The sequence below is a fragment of the Sinocyclocheilus rhinocerous genome, unplaced genomic scaffold (assembly GCF_001515625.1).
Source record: "Sinocyclocheilus rhinocerous isolate Xijiao unplaced genomic scaffold, SAMN03320098_v1.1 scaffold2063, whole genome shotgun sequence".
Classification (NCBI taxonomy): domain Eukaryota; kingdom Metazoa; phylum Chordata; class Actinopteri; order Cypriniformes; family Cyprinidae; genus Sinocyclocheilus; species Sinocyclocheilus rhinocerous.
Genome location: NW_015636724.1, coordinates 184809 through 200448, shown reverse-complemented (window position 1 = coordinate 200448; position 15640 = coordinate 184809). Strand labels below are relative to the sequence as shown.

At 34.8% G+C, this 15640-nt stretch overlaps 1 protein-coding gene across 1 annotated transcript in view; it reads left to right on the top strand.

The window, feature by feature from the left end:
* Positions 1-15640, top strand: part of LOC107748068 (trichohyalin-like) — a 30367-nt gene that overhangs the window by 479 nt on the left and 14248 nt on the right. The window contains exons 2-3 of the mRNA XM_016562724.1: positions 4533-5515; positions 6159-8052. Of these exons, the coding sequence (XP_016418210.1) occupies positions 4548-5515; positions 6159-8052 (2862 nt within the window). The 5' untranslated portion in view covers positions 4533-4547. The remainder of the gene's footprint in view (positions 1-4532; positions 5516-6158; positions 8053-15640) is intronic.

Genomic DNA, 15640 nt, shown 5'->3' with positions numbered 1-15640 from the left:
AGCCAGCCCTAATAGTAGATAACCGAATATAATGCTTAACTTATATAGCTCGTTTACATTAATATATGAATATATTTGAAAATATATGAATAAGTTTGATTCTATTTATTGATATTTGCATTTAATTGATTAACTAATTAATTATATAATGTCGTTGGTTATTGGTAAAGTTTCTAACTAAATGTAAATTCAGAGAAGCATGACAGAAATACACCTGACTGATGAACAAAAGGAGGTTATATTGCTCCTCTCCAGACACGCCCTATCCATGTTATAATCTCATCAGGTAAATTTGTGTATAATAATTTGCATATGTTCCTGGTGAGTGTAAGGTCTGCAGATCTGCTTAGGTTACATGCTGCGAACTCACTTACTTTGAACATTAACTCTGTCCTTTGACCATCCCAGGTCAAAATGATTGGATCTCAGATTGGAGCAGAGAAAGACATTATGCATTTTTAATAATCTAGTTTATTTAAAACGATGGACATTTTTTGTTCTGAGGTTTCTCGGGTAATTAGCAGCTATAATTTTCAATATCTTGCATAGAAAATGCTTTGGCGGCAACTCCGATAAATACTGATAAGGGATTGTCTGATAACTGCTGGCTTCATCATTGTGATATATTTTGAGTATAACACATTTTGTCCATCTATATATCTCATCTGACAATACTGGTTTGCTGTTGGACCGGTTTGTTGAACGAAGACAGATTTACGCCAAGCCAAAATATGAGAAGTGAGCATTTTTTTCTCCTGTGGATAATGTTTCATTGTCTTTGCTTGAAGGATTTTCTGTTTGTGGCCAATGGAAGTCAGAAAGTACGCTAAGATAACTCAACTTTGCCTAACTTTGCATGCAGTCTGAGGAAGGGATTTCTTCCTAAACACTCACAACAAGCCGTGCTCTAACTTGTTTTGCACTGTGAGTTTTGCATGATGATAAGAGAACATGGACGACCGTTTCGAAATGTCAACATTTGGATTGCTTCAGTTCATTTCAGGCTAGTGCATGACTTGTTGCAAATGAGTGATTTCTCCATGTGACGGTGTTTGTGTGCATGCAGACTGCTGATATCAGAGTCAAACATTGGGTGAAAGTGATGCTGGTCATTTATCGTGGGTCATGCAGGGTGTGTATAAATAGCCTGCAGAGAAACGTCTAGTCGTTTCTTGTTTGAGTAACTCTAGTTGGATGGAAAAACTTAAAAATCTAGCCCAACCAGAGTAACATGGCCTCAGAGAGCTCAACCAACTGGACTGGCTTTTTGTGTCTTTCCCAGAGAGCACTGTTTTTATGTGTTTATGGCTGCTTTGACGTGGTCATTGATTCATTCAATCTGTCTCTACCAAAAAGGTCTAATATAAAGATTTCCATTAACGTACATAGCATTTCCTTTGGCACATGCCGAACCTGCTTCATTAGGAAGTTTCAATGTGTCATTGATGAAAAAATGTACTATAATATAATGACTTTTTCTTCTATTTACACTTAAAAATTAATGTTCTAAATGCACGTTTTGCCTTGTTTAACAGGCTTAACACAAAATGTTGATTTACTTGAGCAAATTTTAAGCACATTTGCATGATATAATATGATTTTCAGAGCATATATCTTGATTTACATTTATTTTATATTAAATAGATTTATTTATTTATTTATTAATAAGATATTATTTTATATTGTGAATGAAATTTCTTAATTTTTTTATCCCATTTTGGCAAATAGCCTAGTTTTATTTCTTATTTTAAACATGCATCTACAGTATAACTTGTATAACTAAAAAAAACGATTTACCAATAGAGAGATCAAATATAAATGGTATTCAGGATATATTCTCTGAAAACGTCTAATATAAAGATTTCCATTAACGTACATAGCATTTCCTTTGGCACATGCCGAACCTGCTTCATTAGGAAGTTTCAATGTGTCATTGATGAAAAAATGTACTATAATATAATGACTTTTTCTTCTATTTACACTTAAAAATTAATGTTCTAAATGCACGTTTTGCCTTGTTTAACAGGCTTAACACAAAATGTTGATTTACTTGAGCAAATTTTAAGCACATTTGCATGATATAATATGATTTTCAGAGCATATATCTTGATTTACATTTATTTTATATTAAATAGATTTATTTATTTATTTATTAATAAGATATTATTTTATATTGTGAATGAAATTTCTTAATTTTTTTATCCCATTTTGGCAAATAGCCTAGTTTTATTTCTTATTTTAAACATGCATCTACAGTATAACTTGAGGTTCATGCTTAAAAAAAACGATTTACCAATAGAGAGATCAAATATAAATGGTATTCAGGATATATTCTCTGAAAACATCTTACACAATTTTGTTTCTCAGGTAAATTAATTTTATGTTAAGCATGTTTAGATATTCTGATTAGAAGATCTTTTGAATGGCCTTCAATGGAGAAACAAGCCCATGTAACGTTGTAGTTACAGCAGCTAACAAATAGGGGCAAACTTCTAAAATTAACCACACAAACCACTGTGTTCAACTAAAGTCCTAAGCAGGTCCTAACTAGGGATGGGCGATACCCCTTATTTTGTTTTCGATACGATACCGATATTTTTCAAGGCAGTATCGTCGATATCGATACCGATTCGATACTTCTGCACTAAACTTTTCAGTTATGAAATGTATTAAATTATTAAATTACTAAGAGTAAAATGGGTAATGAAAACCACTTAACTTTATGTTGAAAACGCATTTTAGCCCGTTTAATCCCAAATTTTTCCCAGACATGAAAATATACAAATGATGTGTCATTAGTAACCCTTTGAAATAATCAATATTATTATTATTATTATTTTTGTTAAATAAACAAAACCACTGGTAAATAAAATGCACCTTAGTATCGATATTTTTGGTTTGAGTATCGATACTTTCGATACTCGCGTCAGTATCGATATATCGATACTTCGGATCGATACGCCCATCCCTAGTCCTAACCTCTTTTTCTGTCCGTACTGAAAGCGAAAATGTTCTATGATGCCTAAAATTGTCCACTAAATGAGTGATCTAAATCAGAACAGCTGACTTAGAACATTCGAACAAATCTTTCCAGAATGCACATTGATTAAACCATCCAAAAACCTTTGACTACTTCACGGATATTACATAACACTTTCGTTATCTCACTTGTACTGCATTCATATTGATGCTCAGAGGTTTCCTCATAGCTCTGGGCTTGTTGTCTTGCTAGCCACTGAAGTGATCAGCACAATGTGTGGCCATTTTTTAGGTTGCTTTAGGAGAAAAGAAACTTCAATGCAATGCCATTTAATTTGAAGAGTGCCAAACAAAGGAACTAAGAACTCTATCTAATCATTAACAAGCTGTTCTTGTATCTAATATGACTGATATTTAACCTCAGATTTTCATGACTGCCCTGCTACACACACTTGCCTAAAATTTTCAAATGTCCCAAGTCATAGTGCGTAATAGTGTGCCAAAGTGTCAGGATGGTATTTCCATTGGATTTTCAAAGTGTGCATCCATTTATGAATTATGGGCTAATACTATCAAAGCTAATACTACCAAATATTTAGCAAGCCCCATAAACCCCTGCTGTTATACAAAGGCAAATCTTTCTCCATTGACAGGGATTCAAACAGAGCCATGTATTGACTGAAATTATTTGTATTTTTAATAAATAAATAAATAAATGCCAGTGCATAATTCTTTTTTGAGGCTTTTAAAAGTTGAAATACTATTATTGTGTTAATTAATATTTTTAATTTATTTTTATATTTTATGTTTTCATTTTAATTTTTGTTTGTTTCCGTAATTTATGTGATTTTTGTTCAAATATCAAAATATTTATTTATTTACTTAAACTTATTTATTTCAGTTAGTTACCAAAGCAACATGTCTAATTTTTGTTTTTTTAATATAAACTCAATTTTTCATCTAAACATTTTATTTTAGCTTTATTTCAAATAAGATATAGACCTCTTTGAATGTTCCCCAAAACCCCTTGCTCTGCAGAAGAGGTGAGTTTTTAAATGTGTGACAGTTACTTATGCATTTAACTAAATGATAATGCTTAATTGCATTGAAAAAAAAATGGTGGAATATATTATTAAAAAAATGCTGAAATATTTTCTTGTAAAACATACTCCTGTTGTTTTATTTACAAGTTTGAAAAATCTAATCACAGTGGGGTTTTTTTCCTTTGCAGACACATTTGCGTGCGATTAAACTGACATATACACTGTAAACACTGTCATTTCTACATGGTTTCTTTTCAGTTTCTCAATTCAACAAGTGATCAAAAGTTGATAAAAAGAGACTATATCTTCAATTTATTTTATATTATTTGCATTTTTTATTATTTTATATTTTGAATTTATTCATGCATTTATTTTTTTATTTTATTTGTATTTTATTTTTGTCATGGTATTTTCAAACACGTCAATCTCTGTTTATAATAATGTCCCAAAGATGTATGTTAATACCACTGAGATCCCACAGGGGTGTTTCTCTTTTGTTTTCCCATCCAGGTGCAGTGTGTAGCCATGGCTGCATGGGTGGAGGCGACCACAAGGGAAATGGGCCAATCGCTCATTAACCCAGACAAACCTTCAGTTTCAGCCTCTGCACTCCCTGGAGACACGGGGAAGCCAGCATTTGGCCCAAAACCCCACCTCATGCCCAAACCATTTGTCCTGCAAAGGAACGCCACCGTCCGCCCGATCCAGGCCCCGAAAACCAACTTTAGCAGAGAGCTCAATCGAGCCGCCTCTTCTGAAGTGCTTTTTGATATCACAAAACCTGGTACTGGTGGTTCAAAACCATCAGAATCCCTAAAATCAGGCTCAAACGGCACAGTAAATGGCTCTAACCAAAGTGCAGATCCTAAACCCGTCCCACTCAGCACAAAACCTGACTTAATGGCTAAGGCTAAACCAGAACCCATGAAGACTCCTGGTTCTAATAACCAAACCGGTCCAAACTCAAAGCCTGGTGTGACCGCTGAAGATGTGAAGGACGTTCAGCCCAGGAGCAGAGCAAAATCCTTGGGTTCTCCGGATCAAAAGATCCTGAGCCAGAAGGTCCAAGGAGAAGCAGCCAAGACTGAAGCGGACGTCAAAATGTCTTCAAGATGCTGGCCGCCTCGAAATCGTCTCTCCGTGGAGCTGACCTCCAAGTTCGAGTCACCGTCTCAACCAGAGAAAGAGGTGAAGAGAGATGCTGAAACCAGCAAGACGGAGAAAGATTGGCCACCGCATTCTCCTTCTGAGTCCAGGTCTTCAAAGCCTCTGATGGAGGAAGGAGAGACGGGAGACGAGGACGTCAGCGGAGGCAGCATTAAGAGACGGATCAGCCTTCTCTTCGATCGATCTACAGCAGCTCAGCACAGGGACACCTTCAACAAAAGAGACAGTCCACAAGCCGAAATGTCTGTTGACATTAAACAGAGAATCCAGAATCTGAGCTTGGACGCACCAAGGACTCGCTTGCCATCCACTGGTGCTCCAAAAAGGTTAGTGAAGCCTTTCTTTTCATTTTGACCTTCAATACTTGTGTTTCTTATGCACAAAGCATACTCTGTGTACATAAACAGATACCAGGGCTCAACTGACAGAACTAGAACTGTCGATTTTACATTAATTGATCTTGCTGTTCAGTTTTTATGTATTGCATAAAGATCCAAACACCCACTCAGTTGTATTTGAAAACATTTCAGCTATGTCTGTTATGACTCTTAACCATTTGACACGTAGCCAACAATCACACGGGTGATCAAATCAAGTTTAAACACCACCGCTGATCCAGAAGGACCAGTTGTCATGTTTATGTATGAAACAGCTTCACAAACATCATGACAGGTGACTTTTTTTTATAAGTGATTCATTCTTGTTCATTCAAGAATGAAACAAGCAAGCGAGTCAATGAGCCATTCATTTAACGGATTCGTTCAAAAAAAACCTGAATCATTCAAGAACAAATGTTTCAGTTTAATATGTTTTTAAAATAGTCTGAAGCAAAGAACATTTTTGTCAGAAATGACAAAATGTTCTTTCCTTTCATTTATTTAGTAGCCTAACATAAACGTTTTTTCTTTAGAATCGTGTTTCGCAATTAACGTTTATCTGTAACATATTTCCAAACTCTTATGTTTGCAGTCCACCATCCGAGAAGACACAGAGCACCTCAGATGAGCCACCGAATGAGAGATCTTCTGAAAAACCTGCAACAACAGAAAAGGTGCCTGGTGACAAACCAGCAAGTACGACAGAAATCAAGAACTCTGCTGCTAGTGTGGAGAATGTAGAAGAAGAGGAAGACGATGTTGCCATTCCTGTTGGGATGAGCCTAGATGCGGAGAAGAAGAGAAGGGAAGAAGAAGAAAAACAGAGAAAAGATGAGCAGTTAGAGAAAGAAAGACAACAGCGGGAAAGGGAAAGACTTTTGGAAGAGGAGAGGGAGGCAAGAGAAATAGAGAGACAGAAAGAGGAGGAACAAGAGAGAAAACAGGAAGAGGAAAAGCAAAGACAGATGGAGGAAAGGAGAAAGCAAGAAGAAGAACGAATGAGAAGAATTGAAGAAGAAATAAAAGAGGAGGAGAGGAGGAGACAAGCTGAAAAAGAGAGGGAGAGACAGATCGAAGAGGAGAAGAGAAGGATTCAAGAAGATAAAGAGAGACTGAGAGAAGAGGAAAGACTGGAGAAACTAAAGAAAGAGAAAGAAATGGAGGAAAGAAAACGAATGGAAGAAGAGAGACAGAAAGAGGAGGAAAGATTGAGACAGGAACAAGAAAAAGAGAGGCTACAGAAGGAAAAAGAGATGGAAGAAGAGCGGAGAAGAATTCAGGAGATGGAGAGACAAAGAGAGGAAGAAAGATTGAGAAAAGAGCGAGAATTAGAGAGAATAAGGAAAGAAAAAGAGATGGAAGAAGAGAAACAAAGAATTCAAGAGATGGAGAGACAGAAACAAGAGGAAAGATTGAGACAGGAACGAGAATTGGAACGAATAAGGAAAGAAAAAGAGATGGAAGAAGAGAAACAAAGAATTCAAGAGATGGAGAGACAGAAAGAGGAGGAAAGACTGAGAAAAGAGCGAGAATTAGAGAGAATAAGGAAAGAAAAAAAGATGGAAGAAAAGCAGAGAATTCAGGAGATGGACAGACAAAAAGAGGAGGAAAGATTGAGACAAGAACAAGAATTGGAACGTATAAGGAAAGAAAAAGAGATGAAAGAAGAGAAACAAAGAATTCAAGAGATGGAGAGACAGAAACAAGCGGAGGAAAGACTGAGAAAAGAACAAGAACTGGAAAGAATAAGGAAAGAAGAAGAGCGGAGAAGAATTCAGGAGACGGAGAGACAGAGAACAGAGGAAAAACTGAGACAGGAGCGAGAAAAAGAGAGACTACAGAAAGAGAGAGAAATTGAAGAAAGAAAACGAATGGAAGAGGAGAGACAGAGAGAAGAAGAAAGACTGAGACAGGAACGAGAAAGAGAGAGACTAAAGAAAGAAAAAGCGATGGAAGAGGAGAGACAAAGAATTCAGGAGTTGGAGAGACAGAAAGAGGAGGACAGATTGAGACAAGAACGAGAAAATGAGATGGAGATGGAAACATGTAAAGCAGCAGAGAGATTACGAGAGGAAGTTCCTACGAGTTATGATTTAATATCGTTTGACGCGGAGGGACCGGCGGCGTCACAGACTCTCGTCTCCACCGTCCAGGCTGCTGACGTCTCGCCTCGGCTCACTGAAGTGATTTATGATGACTTTTCAGTGAAACCCCGAAGATGGGGAACCGGGGCGAGACGTTCCTCGACACCGTCTCCATCCAGAGAACCTCCTGCTGCTCCTGACCACAGTCTACACCCAGAACCAAAGACCAGTGATCCTGGATCCCAAGAACCATGCGGAGATCAGGTATATGCGCATGATCTGACCGGATTTGAACCTGAAGCTTCCAGTCCACAGAACTCGACAGAAAGCAGAAAGCAAACATATTTATTTGAGGAGTCCAAACCAGAGGACCTGCTGGAGCCAGAAACTCAATCTGATGAGGTGAGACCAATGGCAGTAATTTAAATATTGCGAAATGATTTATTTATGAATATTGTGATATGTTTTACTCTAATAAAAAACAATAAGCCACAGGAGACTTTAAATTACAGTGATTTTACCTCATGTTTAGGGGTGTTCTTATGAGGTAAAACAGAGTCTAAAACTCTCTTAAATTTCTTAATCTTAATATAAAAATATAAAAGTAAAAAAGATGTTGAAATATCTACATTTATTAATAATAATCAGTGTATTTATGTGTATGGTCCAAGGTACATTCTTAATTCTATATTCTATAAAATAATATTAAATATATTAGAAATAATATTTAAAAATGTATAATATAAAATAAAATAATGTTATTAAATATTATTATTCATTAATTATATTCAAGATATTATTCATTAATAAAACAAAATCTGAATAATTTTGTCTATTAGCCTAACTGAAATCTGAAAAGCAATGTAGCAACTTGGCACCTTATTTATAATGTGCAATCACAGGTGTACATTTATCTGCATTTCGAACACGGCTCATGCAATCAGAATTTAAAGTAAGAAAATAAGTCATTTTTATAAAGTAAATATTTGAATTTTAATGAAACAAAAACTAAAAGGGCCCCACTAATCTCAGCTGGCAGTAAACACTATTTGAAAACACTTAACGATTGTGGCCCTTTTGGCTTTCAGTAGTTTAATGCGCAGCAGCATGTAGGGGGTTACTAGCTGGTTAGCAGTACTAGCTGGTTTAGCAGTTAATCCCTGCTAGTTGCTCCTACATTATGGGGGCAAACGACACCTGTCTTCATTCACAGCTGTTCAAATCCATATATCATACAATTATTTGCAATCAAAATATAAATCACTAAAACTTAGTTATGTTTTTGTAGATGTTTTATCAGTGCCTGATGTTGTTTTGAAGGGCTCTTAACAGTGAGATATACACTTACCTGTTTGTTCAAAGCAGATCTCATCTGTTAGCATTAGTTTTCCTCTCAGTCACAGTTTCAGATGCATGTATTAGTAAAATATACAACCTACATGCTGTCATCCTAACCTAATCTAATATGTATTATAAAGTATATAATTATAAAAGTAAAAAATGTATATAACTTTTATAAACTTTTCATTAATAATATTCATTATTAAATATTATTATTCATTAATTATATTCAAGATATTATTCATTAATAAAACAAAATCTGAATAATTTTGTCTATTAGCCTAACTGAAATCTGAAAAGCAATGTAGCAACTTGGCACCTTATTTATAATGTGCAATCACAGGTGTACATTTATCTGCATTTCGAACACGGCTCATGCAATCAGAATTTAAAGTAAGAAAATAAGTCATTTTTATAAAGTAAATATTTGAATTTTAATGAAACAAAAACTAAAAGGGCCCCACTAATCTCAGCTGGCAGTAAACACTATTTGAAAACACTTAACGATTGTGGCCCTTTTGGCTTTCAGTAGTTTAATGCGCAGCAGCATGTAGGGGGTTACTAGCTGGTTAGCAGTACTAGCTGGTTTAGCAGTTAATCCCTGCTAGTTGCTCCTACTTTATGGGGGCCAACGACACCTGTCTTCATTCAAAGCTGTTCAAATCCATATATCATGCAATTATTTGCAATCAAAATATAAATCACTAAAACTTAGTTATGTTTTTGTAGATGTTTTATCAGTGCCTGATGTTGTTTTGAAGGGCTCTTAACAGTGAGATATACACTTACCTGTTTGTTCAAAGCAGATCTCATCTGTTAGCATTAGTTTTCCTCTCAGTCACAGTTTCAGATGCATGTATCAGTAAAATATACAACCTACATACTGTCATCCTAACCTAATCTAAAGACAAATGCACGTAATTTGCTCAATGGATGTTTTTATGTTTGTTGGAAGTTCTGAGGGAAGAAAAATAGTATCTGGAATTGCCAAACTTCACAAGCATTGTGTCTTAATAAGAGAACTGCAAGAACTGTAAATGTCCAGAGCTGCGTTTCTCTAAAGCATCGTGAGAAAAGTTGATCGTAGAGACCATTGGTGGCAATCGATCTTACGATGTACTTTGGCTTACGATGCTTTTGGGAAATGCAGCCCAGACTTGTATAAGCACAACTCGCATGCATCAGACTTGCTAAAAGTCAACAAATCTAGCTTGTAATATTACCTATAGAGAATTGCATGATTTTTTTAGTGACAGCAAGCATAATCCGCTCATAGGTGAGGGTACGAGAAACCTTGTTTAGCTGATGTTGCTCTTCAGGGCAGGGCCTTTGTTTCCATTGATTGTGTCATGTTGGAATTTCCCATTGGTGTCTTATGACGGCATAGAGGGATGTCATCGCAGTAGATGCTGCTTTGTTCTGGGTGTGTGTATATAGATGTGTTTATTCTTACTTGACACTTGTCCTTGAGTCAGGCCTATGGCATTTTCAAACAACACCTATCGACTGCATTTGAGCAACAGATCATACAAACATTGGCATTGATTACATGTACACCAATATATGTCTATTTACTGCACAATTAATCCAAATTAAATTATCGTTATATTATTATTCAGATGCCTACATGACATGGGCAAACGTTGTTTGTTGTTGTTGATGTAAAAAAAGTTGTTTTTACATGATCCTTGCCATTATTTTGATTATTTACTAAGAAATCTAGTTGTTTTACAGCCGTTTTGTTGCTATTTTCTTGTACCCAGCAATACATTTTTTTCAATTAAAATAAAAATTCTCTCTCTCTCTCTCTCTCTCTCTATATATATATATATATATAAAACCTATAAGTTAAAAATCTGACTAAATATTTCCATTTATACTTTTTTGCGCAAAGAAAACAAAAATAACGACTTTATTCCACATTTTCGTCTCTACTGCTTTACTTGTGGATGCGCGTTCACGACAGTACTATATATGCGAGCGTGTGGCGGCGCCGGCGCTGACCCAGATCCGGCGTGATGACGTCATTACGCCGGATCTGGATCAGCGCCGCCACACGCTCACGTCATGATACTGTCGCGAACGCGCGTGCGCAAAAAAGTATTCTCGTAGCTTCGTAACTTTACAGTTGAACCACTGATGTCACACGGACTACTTTGTCGAACATCTTGGTACTTTTCTGGACCTTGAACGTGGTAGTTACCTTGCTGTCTATGGGAGGGTCAGAGAGCCCTCAGATTTAATAAAAAATATCTTAAATTGTGTTCCGAAGATGAACGAAGGTCTTACGGATTTGGAACAACACGAAGGGGAGTAATTAATGACAGAATTTTCATTTTTGGGTGAACTAACCCTTTAAGTACTTTTGTCTGTCTATTGAAAGCTGTTATCTGAACACAGCTCATTCAGTCACAATTTAGTGTCAGTTTATTCTATTGATATAATAAATTTAATTAGAGTGAAAATTGACATCAATGAGGAGTAATTTTTGTGATGATTTTCAGCCATTTTGTACACAGCAACATGCTCAATTCAAATGCAGTTGACTTGTTTGTTGCTGCTGTTTTTATTTGCTGCTTCAAAAATGCTAAATAGTTCCTGCTTCTGAGTGACAGAAATGCGATTAAATTGTGTACTTGCCTATAGTGCAATTAAAACCACCACATATTTTACTGTGATAATGGTTATACTGTAATTATGATCAGAATTGCATCATTCGCAATATTCTGAAGACATGAGCACCAATGTAATCACAGCAAAATAATCACAATCTTAATGACACATAGCCAATTCTTTAAGCTAAGGATGCACTGGATTTGATCAAACCCTAAGTATGCGCTATAGTTGAGTTTAGTGAGCACCACTAATTATGGTTTAGAGGCTGAATTTGCATTCGATTCCATGTGAAAAGTTTTGGGGACAGACAAGGAAGTTTCTCTGCTCCGATCTTCATGTAAATGATTTGCAAAGCCCTGTAGGTTTGGATTTTTACTTTCGTATGCAAGGCAAAAAAAGTTTGAAACTCCAAAATGTTTGAAACAAAAATAGAAAATTTGCAATGACGTAGAATGATTTGAATATTTTTCTTTGTTTGGTTTTCATATTTTCATGTGAACTACTGGTTGAATCTATTGGGCTACAGATTAAGATTCACTTGGGTCTTATTGCATGTTCATGCAGTTGTTTACATCAGGAAAAGGAGAGAAAATATCTGTGCATGTGTGGGATTTCTCTGGTTTATGTACATTCACAGAATGGTTTAATAAAACATTCAGCATCTGAATGTGGGCTTTAGAGGTATTTAATGAAATTAAGTTCATAAAGATACTATGTGTTTACATTTTCTTAAGAAAGTGAGTGGTACAAAGGTCAGCATCATTATTTGTTTAATATATAATAACACTTATAATATAAAATAAATAAATATAAAAGTTAAAAACCTTTCCAAATATTTTCAATTTATTCATAATAGAGTACTTTTGTTTATTAGTCCATTATTATTAGTATTATTATTATTAAATACAACCTCTTCAGTTGTTTACATGCAAATTGCCATAATTATTCACTAAGAAATATGGTTGTTTTACAGTCATTTTGTTGCTATTTTGTTGTACCCAGCAACACAAAAGGTTCAATAAAAATAAAAATAAAAAAGGCTCAAAAAAGGCTGAAATACAGTAAAATTAGTAATACTGTGAAATTTTATTACAAAAAAATATGAAATTAAAAAAAAAGTTTTCTATATATAATTAAAATTAAACAAAATATAATAAAATGTAATTGGGATGTAAATGTGATGGGAAAAAAATTATTTTCAGCAGCCCTATACTCCAGTTTTCAGTCATATGATCCTTCAGAAATCATTATTTATTTGAAATAGAAATTATTTGTAACATTATAAATGTTTTGTCTTTTTGTGTTTGGACAATTTTAAGCATGCTGTATGAGGTTGCTAGGTGGTTGCTAGGGTGTTGGCATACTCTAGATCAGTGTTTCCCAACCTTTTATTAGTCGTGGCACCCTTTGGAAATTTTAACAAACTTGTGGCACACTACAAAATTTATTTTGTCACAATATTTGAAATTCTAACTTCGATATGATAATTTGAAAAGTATAGATATTCGGTACAACAGGGAAGAACTGCAGAATATAATGTCATACAGATATTTTTAATATTATTTATATTTTTTTTACTAGTGGGTGCAGGACACTATAGTTCATTTATGTAAGTGAGGATAGCAAAATAAAGTAAACTGTGACAAATCATACCCAAAAATTCTTCATACAGTGGACTACCAGTAAAATTGATACAAATTTGGGTCCAAAAATTATTCAGACCGAGTTTGGGAAAAAAACTGAATTTGAGGTTTGCATGAAGCTGGATGACAGCATGCCCGGGAGACTGCAGGCTGTCATTAAGGCTAAGGGTTGCCCGACAAAGTATTCATATTTGTGTAAATACTGTCATACTAACAGCTGTCTGAATTATTTTGGTTGATTGTAATCTATTACATACCTTTCTATCAAAATTATCTAACATTATCAAGATGAATTTGTTCTGACACAGTGTAACTCTGAGTTCTTGTCATATTTTATTACCATTTTCTAAACTATAGCGAATAAACTGTGATAATGTGAGAAATGTTGAAGGTGTCTGAATAAATTTTGGTTTGACTGTATCTATTTGATAAATGAAGTTAACCAACTAACATTATACATACCCTTTTGGTTTCTATACCCAAAATTAAAAAAATGTACAAATGCAATAAAAATATCGGTATCGGTACTCGGTATCGGCAAGTACCAAAAATAAAAGTATCGGTATCGGGCGAGTACTGGAAAAAGTGGTATCGGTGCATCCCTAGATATTATATAATAGATGCTTGTTTGAACATTTTAGCTATTTAAAAATATTAAAAAAGGATTTTTTGCACGGCACCCCTGCTCTCGACAGACGGCACCCCGGTTGGGAAACACTGCTCTAGATATTAATTAGTTCTTCAAAGGCTGATAGGATTTTATTAGCCTGTTTTATTGTCTGCTAGTTGAAAATTGTTCTTTCATATGCTTAGTAAAGTAATATCATAACATAAGAGAATGTCTTCCTGGTTCCTGATTGCTGTGAAATTCATTATTTCTACCTCTTAAGCTCTTGTGAAAGGATATAATTGAATGTAGTTCTAAAGAAGCCATTTGAGCTGTTCAGAAACGGTTATGAAATATGATTCAGGAGTAGTTTTTATTCGCCTGAGGAAACGTCTATGATTTCACTTCTCTTGAACAGTGTTCAACTCATCGAGTAATGAGATATTGCAGTTCTCTATGCTGTGCTGTACTGCTGAATGCTTGACTGTACTATCTGTTACTTTGTTTTCTCATGTATTGACTGACAGCTGTCCTGTCCTCATGTTGAGAGAAATCAGGAGTAAGTGCAGAGGCGTTGTGTGTGCTGTGTAAATATGATGCTTACTGTATTCTAGGCTGAATGTGAACATGCATTTACTCATCTCACTCGCACAAAAACAGATTCAGTATTCCTCAAAATGAATAAAAACAGTGAAAAGCAAATTCAGAATATGACACAAGCCTGCAATAATTAATTGTTAAATAACACAAATGAGAAAGATGAGATCAAGTAACGCAAAAGTAACGTAACTCATTACTTTCCATAAAAAGTAACTAAGTAACACAAGTAGTTACTTTTTAGGAAGTAACGCAATATTGTAATGCATTACTTTTAAAAGTAACTTGGTTGTGACTGATGAGTGCTGGTTTTGTCAAAGAATACTAGATTTGGGGTGCTTTTCTTAAAGGGGTCATAGGATGCTACATGCACTTTTACAAGTTGTTTGAACTGAAATGTGTGTTGGCAGTGTGTGTACACAACCAGCCCAACTTGTGGAAAATGGGCATCCTATGACCCCTTTAACCATCAGGGTTATTAAGTTTAACAAACACTATTGCTTAAATCAGCCAGGGGCTATTGTGCTGAGGAGTTTTCACAGACTTTCTTAGAGTATTTTTTATATTTTTAACTTGGTTTTTATTTCAGTTAATCATGCTGCTCAAGTACTTGAAGTCGACATGAAATCAAAACTGACACTATTTACGTTTTTAGTTGCTATGCCATTGCTAGATGCTTAAATGTGTTCAGCTGTGGAAGTTTAAAAAAGTACACGCTACCATTCAAATGTTTGTGATCGGTAATTTTTTTTTAAGTCTATGAAAAAAGGCTAAAATACAGTAAAATTATCAATATTGTGAAATATTATAATTTTTTTTAATGATTAGAAATAAAAAGTTTTCTATTTTAATATTTTAAAATAGAATTAAACAAAATTTAATTATAACGTAAATGTGATTGGAAAAAAATTCAGCAGACATTATTGCAGGCAGATTTCATTGTCACATGACAATTCAGAAAAAAATATTTATTTGAAACAGAAATGTTTTGTAACATTGTAATCCTGAAAAAAAATATCACAGGTTCCAAAAAATATTAACAGTTTCCATCATTGATAATAAATCAGCATATTAGAATGATTTCTGAAGGATCATGTGACACTGAAGACTGGAGTAATGATGCTGAAAATTCAACTTTGCATCACAGGAATAAATTACATTTCAAAATATATTAAAATAGAAAACT